Consider the following 23,369-nt stretch of genomic DNA (forward strand, 5'->3'; position numbering starts at 1 on the left):
CCACCAATTCCCAGCGTCCGTCCTGCAGCTGTGCCACGGTTCTACAAGCGTCTGACCCACTACAGCACACAATGTCCAAGTACAAAAGGCCTTCCTCGATAAACTTTTCCTTTCGCCCTAAGTACTCACCAAGAACGAGATCGCTGGATCTTCCATTGTTTTACGCTACCTAAAACCAAGAATTCACAAGCTCAAAGCCAAATCGACTGCCGAACTCCACCTCCACTTTTCGTACGCGAGACACCAAAGATGGACATTAGATGGACCTACCGTGTCGGCGCGTTAAACGTACCTTCCTTCGATAACATAAGAGCCCAATGAATACCAGAGTGGAGCGACGGTGTATCTCGACACAGCGTAGCCCGCATTCTTCACGACGCCCAGGTCCGGGTTCTTGGCTACGGCCTCGTAAAGCGCGTCCGACCTGGCCAGACCCCATCCCTGACGCCTCTCACGCTACTAGTCACCTCGGACGTTTTCAGTGGATGGACAATACTCGGCCTGGAAGGTCGCGGTGAGTGATCTCAGATTACTCTTCGACAAGGCCAATCGCGAGGACATTACAGTTGAAATTACAGACATCAGAACAGCAGACGGAGTACCCTCAGCGCCGCTCACAGATTGCGCGCCAGAGCTTGTCGCAGCATGGGAGTGCTATCGGCCAGCTCTCCTTGAAGATATCCAGGAACGACAGTGGCTCACCGCCGACATCGTCCTCCGTGAAATCGGAGAATTGCATCCCATACGCGCGCCTATTCTCCTCATCACCGCACGAGATGCCGACTCAGCCATATGGGGGGACAGAATCCTACCTCATATACGTCAACTACTCCCCCAGACAATGGAGGTCGATCTCCTTTACGCACCACACCTGGCCATGCAGACATCTGGAGACGAGGAAGAAGCAGAGGAACCTGCTGGGCGACGCCTTCAAGAGGAAGGACGGTACACACCCCCCGACCTTGGCCGACAAGATTGCTGGTCACACCCTGAAATTCGCGCTCGACTGGGCACTGATCAAGGTCCCCACAGGGCGGACAATGAGCGACCGTGTTCCCATTGATGGCACAGGCAGCAAAGTGCCCATCGGAGCAGAAGTGACACGATTCACCAAGATCAAGCACACTCAAAGCTTGCAAGTGGCCAAGAAGGGCCGGACAACTGGCTGGACGTACGGACACATCAATCAGATTGGCTCACTCTTGAATCTACGACATGACTCTACTTCTATTGTACCGGTAGACATGGAGCAGCGATTTGGAACGACAGACGGTATCATGCTGACTTTCGGCGTCATGCATGACCGCAAAGGAGAAGAGTTCATGAGGGCCGGCGACTCCGGCAGTTGCGTACTACTGAACGAACGCAATAGTAGGAAAGCAACGATTGTTGGTCTACTCTATGCCTTCAACGAGCATACGCGCGTTTCTTACATGATCCCGTTTGACTTGGTCATAAAGGATATAGAGCAGGTGACAGACCAGAAAGTGGTGAAGCCTGAGTTTGTTGAATCCGATGCAAGGACCTAAGTGCACTTTGAGAGAGGACAGCGTATAGTCATGGTGTTTATTGCGCACCAGTTTATAGATTAACGTAGCTCTCTACAATCAGTTTACAGAAAGCGTTGATATCTCGAACTTGGCAGACAATGATTCCCATGAGACTAGTAAAGCGTGTCCATTCGTGTAACCATTCGTATCCATCCGTGTAGCCATTCGTCGACACTCTTGTTGCGGTGCTTTGGCGATGCATAGAAAGCTTGTGTATTGCTAAACCCCGATGGGCACGAATTGTATTCATTCATAGAGACTGACTTTTCATCCTCGCTCCATGCCGAATCGTTCGAGCACATCGTACAAGAAAAAGGCTAAACAGGTCTGCCGTCTACATTGAGATGAAAACGTGCAAAGTAGGTAACCCAACATCAACGTAGGCCCCAAGGTGTGGGGATTTCACATTGCATGAAGTGCGAGTATGCGCCTGTATCGAAACTTACGTTGTCGTACAGACTGAGTTTGCGCATGCGTCCAAGCAAATAGCATGTTTGATCTTCAGTTGGAGTTTTGCGCGGCTGCTCTGTAATGTGTGGTGGAACAAGCTAACGTGGTTCACGTTCACGGGGAATGGTGGCGATAAAGACCTCAGTCTGTTTGAGAGTGGTCATGACGCGACGCAGCATCGCGAGTACCTCCGAGAGATGCAAGAATATGAGTTTTGAAACCAGAGAAGGAGCAGACATTGAACTACATCATTTTCTGTGATACGAGACCATAGAGCGAGGAGCTATACGATTCGATTTTCGAAAAGAAACTGAAAAGTGATGATGGTGTAAAGTCCTCCTGGCTGCAGCATAAAGTCTGAGATGCCAAATTTCGAGTCCTTTGTATTCGTTACTTGGTCATTTGTTTTTGACGATTGTAAAGCTCTCAGAGACCGAAAAGAACATGGCGAGTGTTGTTGTAGTTTTGGTAGATCGCAGAGAACATGGTAAGCTTCCCCCTTTTTTTTTTAGTAGACAGGAGAGGACATGAAAAGAGTCATAGTGGGGGTTTTTTTTTGGTAGGCCAGCGTCGGGCAACTCAGGTAATGTACCGACATCGGAAGAGCTGTCTCTCAGTCGTGTTCTGGTTTCAAGATATTGGAAGGAGCGCAAACATAGCCATCGCTGCTTTCACTTTTGATGGAGTGTAGAGCTGAACCCAGACATGCGTTGTGAGTATTTTTATTTTGACGAGAAACAATAGATACAAAGCACCAGATCATCTTTTCGTCATGCTTTGATCTTGCTGGAAAAGACCGGCCTGGGAGCCCACATGAGCCAGATAATTGGAGATTTTGATGGGAAACAAGACCCGGGCAGAGACATGTATTGTTGGACCGATGATTTTGATTTTTGGAGAAGACCGGGTTGGAAGCCCACATGAGCATAATAGTTGACGATTTTGGGGGGAAAAAGACTGGACAGGAAGTCCACATCGTCTTCTTCCATTGCGTGTTGGTGAAACAGAGGACTGACAGACATAGGTCTGCGCCCAGGTAATTTTGATTTTAGGGAAAGTATTGTAGGAGGAAAGAGGGTAGGTGAGCAAGCCATTTATATAGCCGCACGGCTCTTCGGAAAATCACGTGCCGCACTGACGTTCGGATCTGAGAGGAGAGGAGGAAGGTTATGATGTACTGACATGCGACGGGTATATTTCATTTCGACTCTCCAGCCACCTTCATGAACGCATCTCCAAAATGATTTCTCCATGTGCTTTTGTAGCTTCCAATTTGCGCCGTTCCCATTTGACTCCAAAGTATGCTATACAACCATCCTAACCGTCAAGCACGCCGCTCTCCTTGAGGGAACGGAACAGTTCTGGCTCCAAGAACTTGCTAATTGTGACATCCTCCGCGAGACCCTTCCTTCTCCTTGTCTTGAGCACAAAGTCGCGTGCGAGTTGTTGTGCGGTTGCGGGTTCGAGCGGTCGGGTTGTGATGTCTTTGTCGAGAGGGTCGCCGGGAACGATGGACCAGCGGTCGAAGACGAGGGAGAGGGAGACTTGGCCTTGTGTGTGGATCTATGGGAAGTTAGTATATGCGCTAGGTAATGGGGCTGATTGTAGGTGTACGTACCCTGAGATCGGTCTCGAAACCGAAAGAATCGATGACCGGGATAAGACCACGCACGTTGTACAAGGGAGTACCCGCGATGGGTCCGTCCTGCAGTACATGTCCTCTCCTTCGTGCGAGGACTGTGTACAAGCTGCTCTTGGTGTCTGCAGGGCCGACCATACTGCACGAGTACACCGGCTCCATGAGCCTGGGACTCGCCATCAGGAAACTTGAGTAGCACGCTCGTCGACTGGTGGGAATGATCTGGCCACCTCCGCGGAAGATGGCTTCTGGCGCAAGTTCGACATCGGTGATTCGGAACTTTGTGTTGCGAATGGGCTCTTCGCAGAGTGGGCCTTCTCGAGTAGCCCAGCTGAAACCTTGTCGAAGCGTATCGCGCACCGTTCGCAGAGTCTTGCCGTCGACTTCTGAGGGAAGTGTGTCGTTTTGTAGGATGTTGGGGCCCATGTCGTCAGGTCCGAAAGCCCAGATGTTACGCGACGCGAGCAAGTCGTATCCGTAGTTCTCTTCGAAGAACTTTCCAACGACTCTCACAGGGTCCTTGATATTGACCTTTCCAGCCTCAATGTCTTCTGCGATACCTGGGTCGAGCGGCTCAGCAATCATCGTGAGCTTGTTCTTCTTGTTCGGTGTAAGCGCGTAGCACTTGATGGCGGACATCTCAACGACCGTCTCGCAGAATCTTGTTACGGGATCTGACACCTTGATCTCCATATCGGCGTACAACCGTCGCAAATCGTGCAGAACACAGTCCATGTATAGTTCGCCTGTGCCGAGAACAACGTGCTCTCCTGACTCCTCGACCTTGGTTGTGATGAGCGGGTATGACTTGTTAATCTTGCGCAGACCGTCAAGCATCTTCGGTAATTCGGAGGGGTTTATCGGTTCAACGGCAACCTTGAACACGGATTCAAAGAAGTGGCGGATGGGTCGGAAAATGTAGGCGTCTTCGTCTTCGGGGAGTTTGGTAGCTACAATAGTCGCCGTCTTGACTATCGAATTGTCGACACCGCCGAGCAGCACCCAGTTACCTGCCGGAACACCGCTGACGGGGATATTGTATCGTGACTGCGCTATCCATGTGTCTGTTACTGTCGCAACGACCATGTCTTCCTCATCCTCGATCGTGTAGCCTTCGCCAAGAACGCGCACCGACTGCGGCGAGGTTGCAGTACCACTCATTACTCGACCCAGTGCTGTAAACGACTTCGCATCTGTCGCATTGAACAGCTTTGTAACGTGTATGACGAGGGGTCCGTTCTGGTCGCACTTCTGCATGGCTTCTGCGGTCTTCGTATCCAGAGGTCCAGTGTAATGTCTTTGCAGCAGCCGTTGCGCACCTTCTTCGGGCGAAGGAACGTGTTTGGTGATCATATCGACAAAACCCAGAGATGGACCAAAGTACTGCTGGCATACAAGGCGCATCAGCTCCTTTGCGTCGGTCTTGTATTCCGATGGCTTCAGTCGGATGCCCAAAGTGTCGAGCGTGTCCTTGAGGTCATCCGGGCTCTCGCTCAGTGTGTGCGAGTAGATCTTGTAGACAGGCTCCAAGATCCAGTGTACGAAAGACCGTTGTGAGCCCTCCTCCTGCCGCTTGCGACTGAACTTGCGGCTTCCAGGGTTGTAGAAGATGTCGCCCCAAAGACGCATGGCGAATTTATCGATATCCAGACCCTTCATCGGGACGCCGAAACCTGGGAGTTTCGATGTACCGGGGTAAAAGTCGGAGTACATCTTCGCGAAGGACTGAATGGTGAAGCACCATCGCATGCTGGAGCAAGCGAAAGCGACATTGCCTTTCTCAGGGCTTACTCGTCTGCTCTCGCCGCGGCCGGGGATGGTGTTCTCGATGATAGTGTTGACCTCCTCGATTACGTGCTTAATCTTGAAGTATGCGTCGCTGGGCGGCAGCTTCAGCTCTAGAATCAAGCGGTCCATCTTATTGACCACAAGTGTTAGGGGCAGATCCTCCAGCACCGCGTGCTTTATGATTTGCTCCGTGTTCACTTGCACGCCTTCAACCACATCCACCACCAAGACCACTCCGTCGACCAGGCGCAACGAGGCGGCGACTTCATCGGCGAAGTTTACGTGTCCGGGGGTATCGAGGATGTTGAATAGATGCGACTTCAGCTTCGTGTTCTGGAGGACGAGGCTCATGGGTGCAGCCTTGATGGAGAGGCCTCGTTCGCGCTCGAGCACGTGTACGTCGGTGTATCGCAGCTGCTCCTCCCGCTTCTTGCCCCTCTTGTAGTCCAGACGATCTTGGATGTCGTGTGTCTCCATGACCAGCATATCCATAAAGGCAGTCTTTCCGTGATGCAAGTGTCCAGCTATGGCGATATTCCGTATCTGGTCGGGGAAGTTCATCAAATCCGTCAAGAGCTCTCTCGAGTGATGCACCGGGGGCAGATCTGTCTCTTGAATCGTGAACTTCTTCTGCACTACCGGCGCAATAATGGGCTGCGCCAGCGACTGCGTGTCTTCCTCGTGCACCAGTACTTCGACATCGGGGCCGTATACGTCGGACGCAGAAGGGTAGTACTGCTTGTCTTCGTGGAGAATGACGGCATTGGATGGCCCCTCGTCCACCTCCATAAGCTGCTGGTCGTTCGTCTCGGCTTCCTCCTCATCGTCGAGGACATAGGCGTCGGCTGCCTGGCCGGTGCTCTGGACATCGTCGTCGGACTCGGCCTCGCCAATAAAATTTCCGAACCTGTCAAAAGTCAGTCGCGTAACATAGTTGGAGAGGATAGGCGCACTCACTCGTCGTATAGGTCATCCATGGCGGCGGTGGGTGTGGGTATATGCGCGGTGGTGATGCGCGTCGAGCTTGAAGCTGTCGCAAAAGTTCAGACGTGGTTCCGCGGCCTAGCGCTAGGCGGTGAGGGCGGAGGTCACGGCTGGCCAATGGGGCTCCGAGGCGCCTCCTGCAGGGCCAGCAGGCGCCATCCGTTGTCGCGCAAGGCTAAACTCCAAAAAGATCCATCGGGGTATATTTGTTGATCGGGCCATTTGCTCAGAGGCACCTTATATCTGCTCTCTGCACCTTCACTCCGCTTTCCTGCATACCCAAGATACCCATCATGTCGTCCCTTCCCCCAGTTTACATCGTCTCGGCCGCCCGTACGCCTACGGGCATGTTCTTGGGGTATGTTCCCTGGTACTAGAGAAGAGGGGCACCGCCGACTCACGCGACAACAGCTCCCTCTCGAGCCTGAGTGCTGTCCAGCTGGGCTCTCACGCCATCAAGGGTATGTCAAGTCGTTGCAATTGGAATGTGGAACTATTCTAACAACTCCTGCAGCTGCCGTTGAGCGCGCTGGCATCAAGCCCACCGATGTCGAGGAAGTCTTCGTTGGCAATGTCCTCTCCGCAAAGTATGTGCAACACCCAAACATGCCGAAACTCCAGGAGAACTCTATTGACAAACCTCAGCCTCGGCCAGAACCCTGCCCGCCAGTGTGCCATTGGCGCTGGCCTCCCCGAGTCGACCGTCGCAACCACCATCAACAAGGTGTGCGCCTCCTCCATCAAGGCCCTCATTGTCGGCGCCCAGACCATCATAACTGGCAATGCCGATATCGTCGTCGCAGCGGGAACCGAGAGCATGTCCAACACCCCCCACTACCTCCCCAACCTGAGGACCGGCGCCAAGTTCGGAGACCAGCCCCTGGTCGACGGTGTGCTGAAGGATGGTCTGACCGACGCATACAAGAAGGAGCACATGGGTCTGCAGGGAGAGGAGTGTGCAGACGACCACGGCTTCTCCCGCGAGGACCAGGACGACTACTGCATCCGCTCCTACAAGAAGGCCAACGCCGCACACGAGGCCGGCTGGTTCAAGGAGGAGATCGCTCCCATTGAGGTTACCGTTGGACGCGGCAAGCCTGCGGTCGTTGTTGACCGCGACGATGAGCCCAAGAACGTAAGTCGTGACCCTGGCAGTGTTCACTAATCGACACTTTCTTACTTATTAATCACAGTTCAACGAGTCCAAGACCCGCACACTGAGGCCCTCTTTCAAGCCCGGAAACGGAACCGTCACCGCTGCCAACGCTTCACCGCTCTCCGACGGCGCTGCTGCTCTTGTTCTTGCCTCTGAAGAGGCTGTCAAGAAGCACGGCCTCAAGCCCATTGCTAAGATCCTCGGCTGGGGTGACGCTGAGCAGAACCCCTCAAAGTTCACCACCGCCCCAGCACTCGCCATGCCCAAGGCTCTGAAGCACGCCAAGGTAGAGCTCTCTGCTGTCGATGCCTTCGAGATCAACGAGGCCTTCAGTGTCGTTGCGCTCGCCAACATGAAGATCCTTGGTATCCCAGAAGACAAGGTCAACCTGCACGGTGGTGCTGTCGCGCTCGGCCACGCGCTCGGTGCCTCCGGTGCCAGGATCACAACTACACTGCTCGGTGTGCTAAGGGAGAAGAAGGGCAAGATTGGCTGTGCCGGCATCTGCAACGGTGGTGGTGGCGCCTCTGCCATTGTTGTCGAGTCGATGCAGTAGATGTGCCGTCTCGTTAATGAAGACACGTAATGCTAGATATGAATGAAGTAATCATCTATCCTTGGGCTGGATCTCTGCGCCCAGATGCACTGTTGCGTGAGCCAGATAGTAAACATGAGCCTTGTTTAGTTATCAAGATGATCAACGATCTCACCCACTATAATCTCTTCTGTATTCTCTGTTGCATGTAAGTTGGTATGTCCCAGCCATCGCGACGACAATACACCAACCTGCAAAAAGCACTTATTTGTACTCGAGTTGTGTAGATCGACTTTCCGATTCATTGGTTGAACGGTTGGTTTCAGGGGGGTGGAGCGCCAGCACTGACCGCGCTCGCTTCCAGAAGCGCTAAATCCGGCGCGTGGCATTGGCCAGCAGTCGCTCTCCTGCATCCCAACCCCCGATCACCTCACGTTTCAACGCGTCGACGACGAATCACATGCTGATAAGCATGGCAAATGCCTCAGGCAATCGATAATAACCGTAGGCCCCGCCACGTATCCACCGGGATGTGCGCTTCTCGCTGTTTCAAGCGCCTCTCCCCGTTCACCAACGGACCATCCGTCCTATTTCTCATGAAACGGTGCACGTTTGGTTAAACATCCGGGCAGCCTTGCTCAGCGCTATTGAACCCCCATCTTGTGTACCTGACTGGTTCCTGCAGGTCCCCCTCAATGTTGCTAACCGGAGATAAACTCGGTCCGTCTATAACTCCCCTCTTGTTGAAACGGAGCCCGATGTGCCTAACGGGAGATGTACACTCTCCCGCGCTCGTCTATCCTCTAGACGAAGCCGTTGGGGCGAATCGGTGGCTGCTATGTCAGGGTCGTTGCCACGCCTCCGTTTTAGGCCTGCGTATATAGGCAGGCCGTCCCTTTCCGACCATCTGGTGCCTCGTTACATCGCCAAACTATACTGTCGTCTTTTCCGTTCTTGTGCCTTTTTTCTTCACGCGTCTAGTACGCAGTCACTCATTACTATTCTTATCTTTCAGCGTCTCGACGATGCGTTTCTCCACACTCACTTCGGCTGCGGCCTTTTTCCAACTGAGCATAGCTGGCTATACTCTCCAAGATGACTACATGACCGACTTTTACGGGGCCTTTGACTTCTTCACTGATGCCGATCCGACAGAGGGCTTCGTCAAGTACGTTGACGAGGCTACGGCGAGGCAGACGAACCTCATCAACTCGTCTTCTTCAGCGATTTCCTGGGGCGTGGACACACAGAACCAGACCCCTGAGGGAAGGCCCAGTGTCCGTATCCAGAGCAAGAAGACCTACGACAGTGGGCTGATTGTGCTGGATGTTGCCCATATGCCATTCGGCTGTGGTACATGGCCAGCGTAAGTAGACTTTCATCCATCGAAAGTCATGTTGCTTACACATTGATAGATTCTGGACGACTGGCCCCAACTGGCCAAAGAATGGCGAGATCGACATCATCGAAGGCGTAAACGACCAGACGAACAACGGCATGACCCTCCACACTGGCCCCGGCTGCCAGATTGGTGAAGACACCACCCAGTTCGCTGGCTCAGTGACCACAGGAAACTGTGATGTCGCTGCCGAGGATCAGTCGAAGAACGCCGGATGCTCCATCGAACACCCATCGACCAAGAGCTACGGTGCAGGCTTGAACGAGGGTGGTGGCGGTGTCTACGCGACACAATGGACCGCCGATGCCATCAGCGTTTACTTCTTTCCTCGCGACTCCATCCCGGAAGACGTCCTCGGTGACAGCCCAGACCCAAGCGGCTGGGGCAAGCCAGCTGCCAAGTTCGCCGGCGCCTGCGACATCGAGAGCACATTCAAGCAGCAGCAGATCGTATTCGACACTACGTTCTGTGGACAATGGGCGGGCAGCAGCAGTGTTTGGAACAAGAGCTCCTGCAGCAAGAAGGCAGACACATGCGAAGAATGGGTCAAGAACAACCCCGAGGCTTTCACAGAGGCGTACTGGACGATCAACTCCTTGAAGGTGTACCAAGATAATGGTTACGCCGCTGTTCCTCAGCCCTCTTCGGTGCCTGAGCAGAGCAGTGCTGCCTATGGTTCTGCGCCTGTCCCATCGGAGACACCTGCTGTGCCCTCTGGCCTTCCCGAGCCATCCGAATACCCTGCAGTTCCTCCGCTCATCACCGCCTCTGTGTCCGGCATCTTCGTACCAATCCCGACGAGCGAGACCCTCTCCTCCAACGCCCCAGTCGCATCACCTCCTGCCGACGATGCCTCCCCCAGCGTACCCGCCGAGACCCCAAGCCCCATCGCCGCACCAACCACGCAGATCAATGCTCCAGCTCCAGCTCCAGCTCCGACCGGCCCCATGTCTGGTTTCCAATGGCCCTCTGGTGGCGCAGATAGCGGCAACAAACCTGAACCATCGACGACACCCTCTGCCTCGCTTCCTGAGGGCACTAGCACGGCAGTTCAAAACTCGAGTGGCGCGGCCGCCGCTCCTAGCACAGCGCAAAGCGTCGCTCAACCGTCCGATGTACCTGCCGCATCCCAGTCATACGCTGCACCCGGAGTACCTGCTCCAGTGCCCACTGTATCCCAAGCACCTGCTGCGCCCGAAGTGCCTGCACCAGCACCCACCAACGTTGAAAAGGCACCTCCAGCCGACCCAGCTGGTCCCGTCGTCACAGACACTGTCGAAGCTATTCGCACAGTAGTTCAGACGATCTATCATACCGTCACTGCTCCCGCTCCCGCCCCTGCGGCACCGACGCCCGCTCCTCCTGCTGCTCCTCCTGCCGCAAAGGGACGCATGGCAAGACACATTAGGGAGCACAGGCAGAGGCTCACAAGGCACCACGCCAGACATTGAGTGGTGCATGACGAATGATGGAATAGTTAGACAAGTCACACTGGTTGCTGGCTTGGTGGATGGAAACGGCGCACATATACCCCTGGGTTTCTTTGTATATATCTTTTAGACATTGGCAGCAATTCATTTGGATGTGATCTGCATATACATCGTCTTTCGTCGTGACAGCTAGTGATATTTGGATCTACCGCATAGAAACAAGTACTATGTTGGATGTCTACGTTCGTAATGATCTTTGTATATCCATTTCTTCTATGCGAATGCTTTCACCTTTTTGGGTTTCGATCTTCCGAAGGACAGCTTGCTAGCATTATGTCTTTTCGCTACCAACCTTGTGGAAAGAAGTCAAAGAACACACCCCTCGCGTTGGCAGCACGGTCAAGGGGTAGCAAGAAGCAATGTCACCTACACGCCATGTGTTCTTGTTACGCGTGACGAGAAGAACGAAAGCATAGCGAGCGAAAGACGAAAAAACAAAGCTGTGAACCACAGTGAGGAACACTCACCCCTGGTGCTCCTTCCTTTCTCCGGCGGAAGCAAAGAAAATGGCAAAAAGAATGTGGACGCTGTGGGAATTGAACCCACGACCTTTCACAAGTACGCAGAAGAATGCGAAGCGACTGAAGTTGAATGTTAGAAGAGGAGCTGAGAAGAGGTGTGTTGGGAGGTGTCTTACAAATCATACCCCTAGACTTTGGGATGTTAGAAGATTGTAGAGGGTGATTGGGATGTTGTGGCAGCTTACCCAAGCGCCCGTATTAGGTAATCGATGGGTAATTTCGCAACGGTAATGTATATATTGTCATTACGTTGGAAGGCTTTGTATACCGACAACCGGCGTGAGTAATCGTGGGCGGGAGCGAGCCCACGGTCGAGGTGGGGATGAGGGGCAGATATTGGAAGGTGGGGTAAGATTGAGACCAGGCCTGGAATACCATAGCCATCGCATATCTCTAACTATTAGACCTTTGTTTACTTACGAAATCATTACTCGTAATTATTAAAAGAGACTAGAAACTTCCAAAATACCAGAACAACCCCTCGCTCCCTCACAAGGTCATTCAACACAAAGCAATTGTTTGGTTGTATTCCTCCGACATCAAAGCCTCTTGGCCCTTTTCGTCCAGATGGTTAGACAACTTTGTTATGCCAATTCGCCTAAACATGGGATACTGTATTGTCATCGACAGATGCCCTTTCACGCCTGGATCACCGCCCTTGGAACCAAAATCTGTCGCCCCTTCGTACTTGAGCAACAAGCAGTACAAATAACGAAATGCTTTCCGTACTGTCCGCTCACCATACGCAACGGGCATGCAGTATAGTTTTGCATCATCGCGGAAGATATCGACGTCAGATTCCGGGGCGTCCAGATAGAGATTGGCGTGTTCGAGATGATGCGCAGACCTTTTGGAACCTTGTTGCGACATGTCAGGCTTGATTTCATCTTGCTCCAGTCCCCAGCTGTACCCGACTCGGAACAGCGGGTGAAGCTTCCGGAGATTAATAGCCCTAAGATAGCGTGGTTTGAGCAATAATCTTGCCTGTTCTACCATGCCATACTCATTGTCCTCGTCCGAGAGGATGATATGATGGTCAAGTACTTCGAGCATTAGCTCTTCCTCTGGATACGAGTCTTCCCTTTCGCCCTGATCCCGGTCACGCATTTCGTTTGCTCTTGCAGCCCCGTAGTCTGTGATATCGGGATAGGTGATTCCGTGGGGGGTATCGATGGATGCCCATGAAAATGAAGGCGCTCGAGTTGCGTCGCGTCGTCCAGGGTTCTCGAACACACCATCCCGATAAAGCTCGTTCACTTGCCAAAGAAGCTGACTTTCCAGATTGTTTCTCCAGAGGCCTGCAATATACGTGCTCGGTACTGTGAATAGCTTCTGTTCACTACAGAAGCGCCTCGCAATTCCAGACAGCGCTATGAAGCTGTTAGCACGAACAGTGACATGTCTTAGAACAACCTTAATCGCTGCGCCGCTAAAGCTTAGTAAGAGAGACACATACTAGTAGGAAGTTAGCAACATGTCTTATACATTATTCGTGGCGGCTACTTTACCCTATGAGTTTGTCGCGCGATACTGTGATTTGCGTTTTGGAGTACACCTCTACAATGTGTTTCCACAATTCGTAGATGTACAGATCTACCATGCCTTCATCAGGGTCTGGAAGATCATTCAGGCGATTGCTTCGTAGTGCCCGCCCAGCCTCTGGAGTTAAGTCTTTGAGCCTTCCTTCGTCTACTGTAGCTCCCAGCTTGGACCTCAGTCCTATAGCCATTCCAGGATAACCCTCGGCATCATCGAAGTGAGAGCACTCCCAGGCAATCTGGTCGCGACAGAAATGTAATACACGTGGTGCCATGAGACGTTCCTGCAGAACCCAACCTCTACGGTTAACAGCTGCGCTCTCAACGAGATCGTCCCAGAAGGACACGTCGATGAGAGCGCACCTCGTCAACTGTTCCCTTTTCGAGCCTCCAGTACTATGTTTTCCGAAAGGAGCCATTCCAGTATGGTTGACGTTGATCTCGTTCTCCCAAAGGGACTCAGGCTGTCGGCCGAAGAACAACCCCTGATCTCCATCAACCGCAGCAGTAGCGGAGATGTTGAGAAAGGATCCTTGGTAGATCTTGTCCATTTGTCGACTCTGACTCAGCCAGTCACCCACATGAACCATAGATCGGCTGTTATGATCTTCAGTCGACTGCATGATGCACATCGAGTCAATCCAAATGAACCCGACTTTCTCCAGATGACAAGCGAACAAGATCGCGTCTCGAAAACTTTTCGGCAGCTCCCGCAACTCGATACCCTCCCGTATGAAACGCTCTCTGTTTGTTACTTTCAATTTAAGCTGTCCTTGGACACCTTTGGGCCTGCCCCAGCAATGGCTCAGCGTAACATACCGACCATCTTCTCTTTCAATACGGCCCATCTTTGTTCTATCGCTGTTCCAGGACTTGACTGTCAACTTGCTTGGTACATATCGGCTTGGCATGAAGACATCGTCCGTCTCGACCAGATACACTTTTGCTCGTTGTACATGGCTATATTCTGACAGGACTGTTAGACTGTCTCGATCACCGATGCCGCGTATGCCTCGGATATCGCCGAGGTCTAATAAGCGCTTCGGATACCATCTTTCCCCGGTGCACTCCCAACTGTCTGCACATCTACACTCGTTCATCCAACTATGCGCCAATTGGATGACTTCATCGGAAGAAGATTCTGACGACGTCAAGGTTCGTAGACGGCGCTCATTGGGGTCTGTGAAGAGAATTTAATACATTTCGACCCCATTGAATAGTCAAACATACCAATTGCTTTCAGCAGATACGCACGCTTGAACCTTTGGTTGATGTCGAAGTCCAATGAAAACCCACTCGGCAGAGGTTTAAGCACAGCCGTGATCGAGATCGACTGATCCTCGAGCAGATTCACGTCGCGCCAGATCGCATTTCCTAACGACGTACATATCTTGCAGTCTACCTCTTTTGATCTTCGAAGTGATGTTGTAGTTTTGTGATGATCAAACGTCAGATCGTGAGTCCCTGACCTCGCTCCCCTTCCACCCCTCAGCATAGCTAAACACACGTTACATATCATCTTTTGAAGACAAGGCTGAGCGAGCTCTGGTGCTATTTGTTGGACGCAAGGCTGAGTATTGCGCGCTTAGCCTAAGGGCTGCTACTTTGGCTTGGACTAAAGGAATGACGCGCTAGTGGCGAGGCGAGGCGACGAGGTTTGATGCGATTCTTGAGAAATGCTGACTGGATACCTGGGCATTTAAGGGGAACATGCGGGATATAATCTTGGAAGGGTCACACAGGAGCGCAGTAATCGGGGGTTGGGTGTACCCCTGCCCAGCTGAATGCAGACCTCCTTCAAGGCAGCCGCCGTGCATTCATCCCATAGTTTTACCCCGCAGCATCTCAGCCACGGTCGTCACTGCTGCGCACCAGCGGTATACGCTGCAACAATACGTTTGAGAGTTGCCATAATTCCTCATGCAAAATATAGGTAGACTGATCGCTAGCTCATGAGAGATCGCTAGCTAGGTAGCTGCTCAGTTGCTGGGGGGTGGTTGTAGGCCTAGGAGACCTCGGGAGGTTGGCGCGCAGAACTGCGTGACCTTGTTTCCTGTACCACCTGCAATGTGCGTGATTATTCTTATCACATGCATGAAGGTTATGCGACATCCCGATCGCTGTAAGATAGGTATGTAAGCTTGTTGCTGCGCCCGAAACGACCTCGGGGAGCTTTCCAAGGTTCACAGCGCATCCACCATCACTTCCAGCCTTATCTTGTACAAGACGGCCCCGGGACTCAACAAAACAGCTTGAAATCGTCCGCTACTAGGGCAAAAGCTATCACAGGGATCCTGTAATTATATCGCTCTGCTTCCAAAGCTATCTCAAGTACTAGCCGAAGACTTCGGGATGCCATCCACTTTCCTGCTGTCAGCCTGGGAGCCTGCCATTCCTGTCACAGTTGCAGATGGCCACATTCTCGACGAAGAGAAGCTGCTCGGATTTCCAGCGTTCAGTAACTGGTTGGAAGCACTCCAAAAGAATCTCACTGTGCAAACAACTCCCGGACACACGTTTGAGGGGGATCCATGGCGCCTCGAGGGCGTGAATGTACACAACGTCACCGTCTTTGACGACGGAATGATAGGCTTCATGACGATCGAGGCATTGATGAAGAAGAGCCACACCAATCTCGACCGAGTCATTTTCTTGCGCGGCGGTACCGTCGCTATCCTTATGATACTACGACCCAAGGACAACGTAGACGAGAAGTGGGTCATCTTGACAGAGCAGCCGCGAATCGGCGCATGCAGCACTGCTTTCCTCGAGATCCCTGCAGGAATGCTAGATAACAAGTCTGGCACTGTAGTTGGAAAAGCAATGGAGCAGATTCGCGCAGAGACGGGGCTTAATGTCAGGGCAGAGGAGCTGATCGACCTGACCGCAATGGCTCTTGACAAGGCTGAAACCAACGAACAGCTAAAGAACGGGGTGTACATGAGCCCTGGAAACCTCGACGAGTATATGCCGATGCTATTGTGGGAGAAATACCTGGACCGAAAGGAACTCGAATCTTTCAGGAGCAAGTTGGGTGGCGAGGGTGTCAGAGACAAGTTGATCACTTTGCGCATCCGCAATTTCGAGGTGCTTTGGAAAGAAGGCGCGAGAGATGCTAAGACGCTCGCAGCTTGGGCGCTATACGATCGACTGGGCAAAACCGAACAGATTGAAGAGCGACAGAAGCAAATTCGCATCGGTCGGACTCAGCAATGAGTGCTCACCTGTATTGACCTCCGAAAGGTTTGGGTGTATCCTTATTTCATGTGAACGATATGTAGCCAGTGTGGCAATAACAGTTGTATACCAAAGCCCTGGACATACACATACCCACTGAGCGGGTTCTTGCCGCCATGCATGTGCTTATCTCAAGGTCATCTCGTAAGCGCCGCGCATGGTTTCGAGACGAGCGGCAGGTGGGGAAGCATCGAATCATCCAAATAAAGTTGCGCGCGCATCAGAACCTCAACCCATTGGTGTACCCAGTTATAAGTGGGGAGATATGCACTAAGACATTAAACGCTATACTGAGAGTCTTCTTGAACGAATGTCGGAATAGCGCTAACAAAGCATCATACCTAAGTATGGCTACTTGAGATCAAGGTATAAGTACGTGTTCCATTTGACGCCTTCATCACCGTCCACCACTCCAAAGTATCTCATATTTACATTACTCCAGTCGCTCCATTGCTTCCTGATCGTCAGCGAAGCTCGGTTTTTCGGTCCTCCCATAATCTTTGAACGTCTCGGACGCACTACTTGCACGTCACACACTCTCGCTTTCTCCCTAGAAGACCTCGGATTACCCGCTAATAGAGGAGCCTTCGACACTATGCCAGCCAAACCCCCGCCTACAGTTGGCAGAACCGCGGTAAACGCCAACGTGATGATAGTACTTCGTCCAAAAGACAACTCTATCGAGCGCTACGTCCTTCTCATAGAGTCACCCCAAGCTCGCGCGCGCAATGAACCGTACCTTGAGTTCCCAAAAGGAGTCTTCGACGCTTCAGGGAATTTTGGTGGTCCTATGATGGACAATATCCGGCGGGAAATCGGTTTCAAGCTATCCGAATACCATCTTATCAACCTTACGGCCTTGGTACAGGAGACGCGGCCTTTAGTCTGCGAACCTGGTTCGCCGACAGAGCCAGCCGTACGTTTATTCAACGCAAATCCGAACACGACACTACTTCTCTGGGAAAGGTTTCTGGATAGAAAGGAGGTTGAAAACTACAGAGACCGACGGGCGCCCAACGAGGCTTGCAATATACGCATGCTCGACTATGATTACCTCTACGAGAAGGCGGAGCTCAGGTATGGCTGGGCAATGTACGAGCATTTGCATGGTTGTGGTATTCTTCAGCAACAACTGAATGATAAGAGGATTGGAAAATGAAGGAACTGGATAGGAGATTAGGGCGACGGAGTAGATGATGATGTTGCACATGTAGACTGACCGGAAGCGCATCGTAAAGAGTTTGCTCAAGCGAAGTAGAGCCATCGACCCAGTGTTTGCCTGGGATGGTGACAATGTTCCACCCTGTGGTAGATGTTAGGTTGTAGGCGCCCGGGTAGTGTGATCTCCAGGCAACGAGCTAAATGCGTCGCGGCGCTTGGAAACTTTCCGCGATAACGAAACCGCGCGGCTCTGCTCGGTTGGCACTAGTCGTCGAACCCAAGCGTCTTTGCAGATCCTCAGCGCATATGCGAAAGTGCACTAACTGGCATGTGCAGCGTTTACGCATTGTCATGTCGAAAGATGTGAGTTGATGGGGAAGCATCACTCAGGCGGGCGCATGGACCTGGCCGGTCATCTCACTGCCGGACTTTACCCGCAGTCACCTTGCGCACTGGCCTCTGGACCGCCCTTGCTCGTCATGTGACCCACTAGCGTGCCAAGACCATCTGGCTACTTATACCGCGCCGCCCCCATCCCTCCCAAGCTCTGAATACTTGTTCGTATTCCCCAACCACCCCCCTACGTTTACACCTGCTAACAATCTCTAGACCTTCTTGCGACTCATCAAGCTCAAGCATTTGATGGTCTGACAACGTCGCCTCCATTGCACAGCGGGGTGTGGTGTTGTCATGAATCTCCTTCGGGGGCTTCAGCGGGGCAATTTTTGCTGGTCTGCCACTGCGGCTTTACATTTTCATTGATTCCAGTGCCTTGCGCATTGGATTGAGGAAGATGTCTGACAACGTTAACAGAGCTCCATCATTTGTGAGCAAGGGACTGAACACCCAAGAGCCCACGTTCACGTCAGGTCACCTACTTTGCATGTATTCATCTTGATGTAGGCTGGAGACCTGTTCATTAGGTGGTGCTGCTTTCGACGCGTCGCGAATTGCCCTGCAGTACTTGCTAACGCGTCGAGCTCCGAAGCTATCTGCGCAGCGGGTGCAAGACCGCAGCTCCTCGCCTTCTATACCATGGTCTTTGGTGTAAGCGTGATGTCTCGTCGACACATTTGGCCTGCCAAGCTCTGCGCGGTCGCCCAAGTACTGAATGTGGCTTTCTTGTTGTTTCGCGCATTGCCGTAATGCTTACTATTGAAGAGCTTCTGGTCCTACACGTCTTGTCTACTGGATCGCCGACTGACTTCGTGCTTGAAGCGGTAGCAAGTGTCGCACGAAGCTGCCCGCAATACCATTGAGTGAACCAAAATTGGAAGCTGTCGAACAGGACCGAATCGCACACATCCCGCTAACGCGATCATGCTGGCGCATGCAATCCGAGAAGTCTGTACCTGCGCCGACAACTACTCAGCACCATCTCATGCATATCACCTCCTCCGACTTCCAGCGTATGGCCATGATCTGGACGTCCGTTCACCATCATGGTCCTCAGTCACAGGCATATAAGCCCTCGCGCAGCCGCTGTCCTCCAGTTTATCAATCGGTTTGAACTGCATGCGTCTGTGCAAGCCCTGAAGGGCGGACTTCGCGTCCCTTACGCACCTCCACACGACACCACCTCCACTTTCTCCTCTGTATCAACGCCCCGAGCTTAACACAACGATATAACCATCTGCCGAGAGAATGCCGTTCGGGACGCGCTCGGTCTGCGAAGGTCTGGCCAGAGCTGCATGTCTAGCTCCAACGGCCAAACGCGAAACGCGTGCCGCCCCACCATGACATCGCCATGACGCTCGTAGGATTCCCATCGCCAACCTCGATCTGCGCCAGCACATGGCATTTCCAAAAGCGTACATTCAGCTCGCGTATAGCGGACTTGTACCCCTCCACAGCGTGTCATGACGTTAAGCTAGCCCCTCCAAGCGCATGTACAAGGGGGCGGATAATCTTCTGGTTCGCGGTAGTTGTAAGAGGGCTGCAAAATTCACGTCACAGGTTTGCAATATGTCATCGAAAATGTCGCTGGTTGGCATTGAAAAGGTAGGCGCGCTGCGCATGTTGCAGACTCTCCAACTTTGAACATCCTTTTACCTTTCACACATACAACTACACATCAAACTTTAGCCCAAGATGATGTCCCAAGCAGCCCGCCAGGCTGAGAAAGCCATTGGCCATGGTGACAACGCCACCACCGCGCAGAACGTCACCAACCCTGGCAACGACGAGAGCACCGCCGACTACTCAGAGACGATGAAGGCTTTGGCATGGTACGGCAAGAACGATGTTCAGATGATCGACACCGCGAAGCCCAAGATCCTAGAGGACCGCGATGTTATCGTCAAGGTCACTGGCTCTACCGTCTGCGGTTCTGACCTGCACTTGCTTCACGGCGCTGTCGTGGAGATGCAGAAGGGCGACATTCTCGGACACGAGTTCTGTGGTGTTGTAGACGAGTGCGGACCTGGTGTCACAAAGTTCAAGAAGGGGTACGTACGAATCCGAGTCTTTGCTCAGCGCATCGCTAACATACCATAGCCAACGAGTCGTTGCCTCTTTCCAGATCGCATGCGGTGACTGCTACTACTGCAAGCAGAAGCTGTCCTCCCAATGCGAGAAGACCAACTCCAACACCATCGAGAACGCCATGTACGGTGGCCGGACAGCAGGCATGTTCGGCTACTCTCACTTCACTGGTGGATACGCCGGAGGCCAAGCAGAGTACACCCGTGTCGCTTACGGTGACGTCAACCTACTGCCTCTTCCCGATGACGTTCCAGATGAGCAGGGTCTCTTCCTCTCCGACGTCGTATGCACCTCATGGCACGCAGTCGTCGACACCGGCGTCAACAAGGGCGACGTCGTTGCCATCTGGGGAGCGGGTCCAATCGGACAAATGGCCGCAGACTTCTCTCTCATGCAAGGCGCATCGCGCGTCATCATGATCGACCAAAACTGGCGTCTCGATTTCGTCAAGTCCAAATACCCCAACATCGAGACCATCGACTTCTCCACCCTAGCCAAGGGCGAGTCCGTCACCAGCAAGCTCAAGGAGATGTGCAACAACCGCGGCCCAGACGTCAGCATTGAGTGTGCCGCCGGCGAGTACGCCAAGGGCTGGGCCCACTACTTCGAGATGATGCTCGGTCTCGAAACCGACACCAGCGAGCTCATCAACGAGATGATCACCAGCACACGTAACATGGGTCGCTGCGGTATCACCGGTGTATACGTCGGTTTCACCAACCACTTCAACATTGGTTCTCTCATGGAGCGCGGTATCCGTCTCATCGGTAACGGTCAGGCCCCTGTACACATGTACTGGGAGTCGCTCCTCAAGATGATCCAGGAGAAGCGCATCGACCCCTCAAAGATGGTCACTCACCGTGTCCGCCTTGAGGACTTGGACAAGGTCTACTACAAGTTCGAGAAGAAGGAGGATGGCATGCAGAAGGTGTTTGTGGAGACCAAGTGGAGTTTCCCAGCGTGGGAGGGCAGCCCCAAGTTGACCAGGTACTAGATCTGATGTCAGCGTAACGAAATTTGTAGCATAGTTTAATGATGATACCAATGTAATGAAGTCAGGATGAACACTCCATGAAGACATTATTCGGTGATATGTCGGCTGCAGGAGTTGTTGCAGGCCACACGATTTTGCGTACGTCACTGTTCCACTCCAACGGGCAACTAACACCTATACTGCAGTGCTGTTATAGACGCTATTCTGCTTAGATGCTTCACGATTAGGCAATGATGACCGTTCCATCTTTGGAATCCTTGGACTTTCGATGCCTTGATTACACAACACCGATGCACGCTGGGGTATAGAATCTATGATTACGTTGTCAAACCATCACATCCTCGAGCTAGAGGAGTCACAAGAAGGCAAGTATCATGAATACCTATGTTTTACGTAGTGCAGCAGCGCCGCTCATACGGTACATCATTTTCCTTGGCCATTCAACGTCACCACCTAACGCTCCAGGTCTTCCTCCACACGGAACGAACAATGTGTGCCTCCCCCATATCAGCCCGAGCCCGTTTTGTTGATGTTCCCATCCGCAGCCATATCAGCCATGAGTTTCTTCCGTATGATGGCATTCGTCCAGTGCATCCTCGTCTGGTAATACTTGGGCACACTAAAGAAAAACCAGGCAATGACCCACGAGTATCCGACCGCATACTCGAAACGGTTCAACCACTTCGAATCGGTGCCATGTCCCAGCCACTTGCGCAATTTCCTCCACTGGTGCGCCACGACCATCTCGGTGATGATAGGTAGCATCTGTGCAACGTACCAACAGGCAATACCCCAGTGGTCGCTCATGGGGACCTGCTGCCATCTAACCAGCGCATGAATGAGTCCGGATACAAAGAAGACGAGTGTGTTTTCGATCAATCGGGTTGAGATCGCACCGCGCTGCATGCCAAGCCAGCCCCTCGTCACGCACTTGATATGGCCCGTCAAGGAGTGGTAGACAAAGTTGTGCCAGTGCTTTGCCCAGTACCTTCGTACCGACCACGCGGTGCTCAGCGAACCAAAGAGACACTTGGACCACTCTTCCGGTCCGTCCAGCCCTGAGCCAACCCAAAGGACGGCGAATATACTGTGATATCCCTCGTACAGCCACATGGATGAAATGCACCAGTCGAATGTGTACATGACCCGCCAGGATATCTCCCGTCTGCCTATAGACATCGTGATGCGGTCGAGGAAAGATAGAAGCCCCGGTCCCATATATGTGGCAGGGTCTAGAGCTCCTGGTGAGTAGTTTTCTTCGTAGTAGGTGAAGGCGCACTGCGCGGCGTAGTAGAGAGGTAATTTGAGTATGTGGTAGCCGAGGAATTCCCAGCGAGAGTAGCCGTGGCGGTGACCCATCGGTAGCACAACACCGTGCTGAACGCGAGCGCTTGGTAAGACGGGCTCGTCAGTCTTCTTGTCAGTCGCAACGTATCTCTCTTCGCTTGGCTCCTCCTTCGCCGCCGAAATTGCATCATGGGATGATTTCGGTAAAATGTGTCCCTGCTGCTCAAGCACCTGCGTGTGATTGCGATCGAATAGCACTTTGTATCCCTGCCTGACTCTCTCCTTCTTTTGGTCCCAGTCTCCCAGACTTCGCTTCTCTCGTGTGAGGACGGGCGCGAACTCCATGACGCAGACTTCGTAGCTCATGTGGACGAACCATATCAGGCAAGTTCGTCCGAATGTGTCGTCGAGGTAGTAATTCGGCGTTAAGTAGTCCGAGTGCCGAAATGCATACCATGTTGGTAGCGCGAGGGCGAGGATGGAGAGCTTGCGGTAGAAGCGTGTGGGTGGCGGGAAGGAGAGGATGTAGAGTGCCCAGAATACGGCTGTGGTGAAGCACACCGCGGGTGTGATGCTGTCGGTGATGCGCCAGTTGTCCTTAACGTAGCTGCCGGGCATGGTGGGCGAGGTCTCTTCTAGATGGTCGGCAGTCGCGAGACACGTAGATGAGAAGAATGAAGCTTCCACGGCGTTGAGAGTACATATATTCAGGAATATATGAATAGCGGGGGTGTGGTCTGTAATTTTGGACGCGAGGTCGTGTGGCCCAAGGTTGGTGTTGTGGGTACCTACGTGTAGTTGCGGTAATGAGTAGATTTGTCCAATGCGCCTGCCTGCCTGTGAGAGGATCTCGTAATCGCGACTGTCGTGTCTTCGAGCAAAGGTGCATCAGTCGACGAGACAAGTAGACGCAGGCTCTCACTGCTCACTCACCTGAAGTACGCTTCGCGTGCCTTCCAATATTGGGTCCAAACTCCAATGGTGGAGTAGGTACCTTCACTGCATAGCGCGGCTCTGTCTCACCTGATCAAAGTATCCACGAGCTTCTTGTACTGACCTACAGCGTCTGCGATGCATGGAGATGAGAAAAGAAGAGAGTGTGAGGGCTATGTAGCAGCTGAAATCTGGGCGTGCACGTGTGCAGAATAGAATGTGG

At 52.7% G+C, this 23,369-nt stretch overlaps 8 protein-coding genes across 8 annotated transcripts; 5 read left to right on the top strand and 3 right to left on the bottom strand.

The window, feature by feature from the left end:
- Positions 1–776: 776 nt before the first annotated feature.
- J4E88_008909 (uncharacterized protein) lies at positions 777–1,529 on the top strand (the record flags this gene model as incomplete). The annotated part of the gene is made up of 1 exon (XM_049402516.1): positions 777–1,529. The coding sequence occupies one exon, from the start codon at positions 777–779 to the stop codon at positions 1,527–1,529; it is 753 nt and encodes a 250-aa protein (XP_049251753.1).
- Positions 1,530–3,317: 1,788 nt separating this feature from the next.
- Positions 3,318–6,404, bottom strand: J4E88_008910 (uncharacterized protein; the record flags this gene model as incomplete). Its single annotated transcript, XM_049402517.1, has 3 exons — positions 3,318–3,563; positions 3,619–6,334; positions 6,385–6,404. 3 exons carry the CDS (start codon positions 6,402–6,404, stop codon positions 3,318–3,320), a joined length of 2,982 nt encoding a protein of 993 aa, XP_049251754.1.
- A 300-nt stretch (positions 6,405–6,704) lies between these two features.
- On the top strand, positions 6,705–8,123 carry ERG10 (erg10, acetyl-CoA C-acetyltransferase; the record flags this gene model as incomplete). Its single annotated transcript, XM_049402518.1, has 5 exons — positions 6,705–6,769; positions 6,823–6,872; positions 6,926–6,998; positions 7,057–7,546; positions 7,605–8,123. 5 exons carry the CDS (start codon positions 6,705–6,707, stop codon positions 8,121–8,123), a joined length of 1,197 nt encoding a protein of 398 aa, XP_049251755.1.
- Positions 8,124–9,127: 1,004 nt separating this feature from the next.
- On the top strand, positions 9,128–10,952 carry J4E88_008912 (uncharacterized protein; the record flags this gene model as incomplete). Its single annotated transcript, XM_049402519.1, has 2 exons — positions 9,128–9,468; positions 9,518–10,952. 2 exons carry the CDS (start codon positions 9,128–9,130, stop codon positions 10,950–10,952), a joined length of 1,776 nt encoding a protein of 591 aa, XP_049251756.1.
- Positions 10,953–13,016: 2,064 nt separating this feature from the next.
- On the bottom strand, positions 13,017–13,601 carry J4E88_008913 (uncharacterized protein; the record flags this gene model as incomplete). The annotated part of the gene is made up of 1 exon (XM_049402520.1): positions 13,017–13,601. One exon carries the CDS (start codon positions 13,599–13,601, stop codon positions 13,017–13,019), a length of 585 nt encoding a protein of 194 aa, XP_049251757.1.
- A 1,801-nt stretch (positions 13,602–15,402) lies between these two features.
- On the top strand, positions 15,403–16,266 carry J4E88_008914 (uncharacterized protein; the record flags this gene model as incomplete). The annotated part of the gene is made up of 1 exon (XM_049402521.1): positions 15,403–16,266. The coding sequence occupies one exon, from the start codon at positions 15,403–15,405 to the stop codon at positions 16,264–16,266; it is 864 nt and encodes a 287-aa protein (XP_049251758.1).
- Positions 16,267–19,539: 3,273 nt separating this feature from the next.
- J4E88_008915 (uncharacterized protein) lies at positions 19,540–20,926 on the top strand (the record flags this gene model as incomplete). Its single annotated transcript, XM_049402522.1, has 2 exons — positions 19,540–19,895; positions 19,945–20,926. The coding sequence occupies 2 exons, from the start codon at positions 19,540–19,542 to the stop codon at positions 20,924–20,926; spliced, it is 1,338 nt and encodes a 445-aa protein (XP_049251759.1).
- A 507-nt stretch (positions 20,927–21,433) lies between these two features.
- On the bottom strand, positions 21,434–23,218 carry J4E88_008916 (uncharacterized protein; the record flags this gene model as incomplete). The annotated part of the gene is made up of 2 exons (XM_049402523.1): positions 21,434–23,075; positions 23,214–23,218. 2 exons carry the CDS (start codon positions 23,216–23,218, stop codon positions 21,434–21,436), a joined length of 1,647 nt encoding a protein of 548 aa, XP_049251760.1.
- Between the last annotated feature and the right edge of the window lie 151 nt (positions 23,219–23,369).

Source organism: Alternaria novae-zelandiae (genome assembly GCF_023758075.1).
Source record: "Alternaria novae-zelandiae strain BMP 2774 chromosome Unknown scaffold_21, whole genome shotgun sequence".
Classification (NCBI taxonomy): Eukaryota; Fungi; Ascomycota; class Dothideomycetes; order Pleosporales; family Pleosporaceae; genus Alternaria; species Alternaria novae-zelandiae.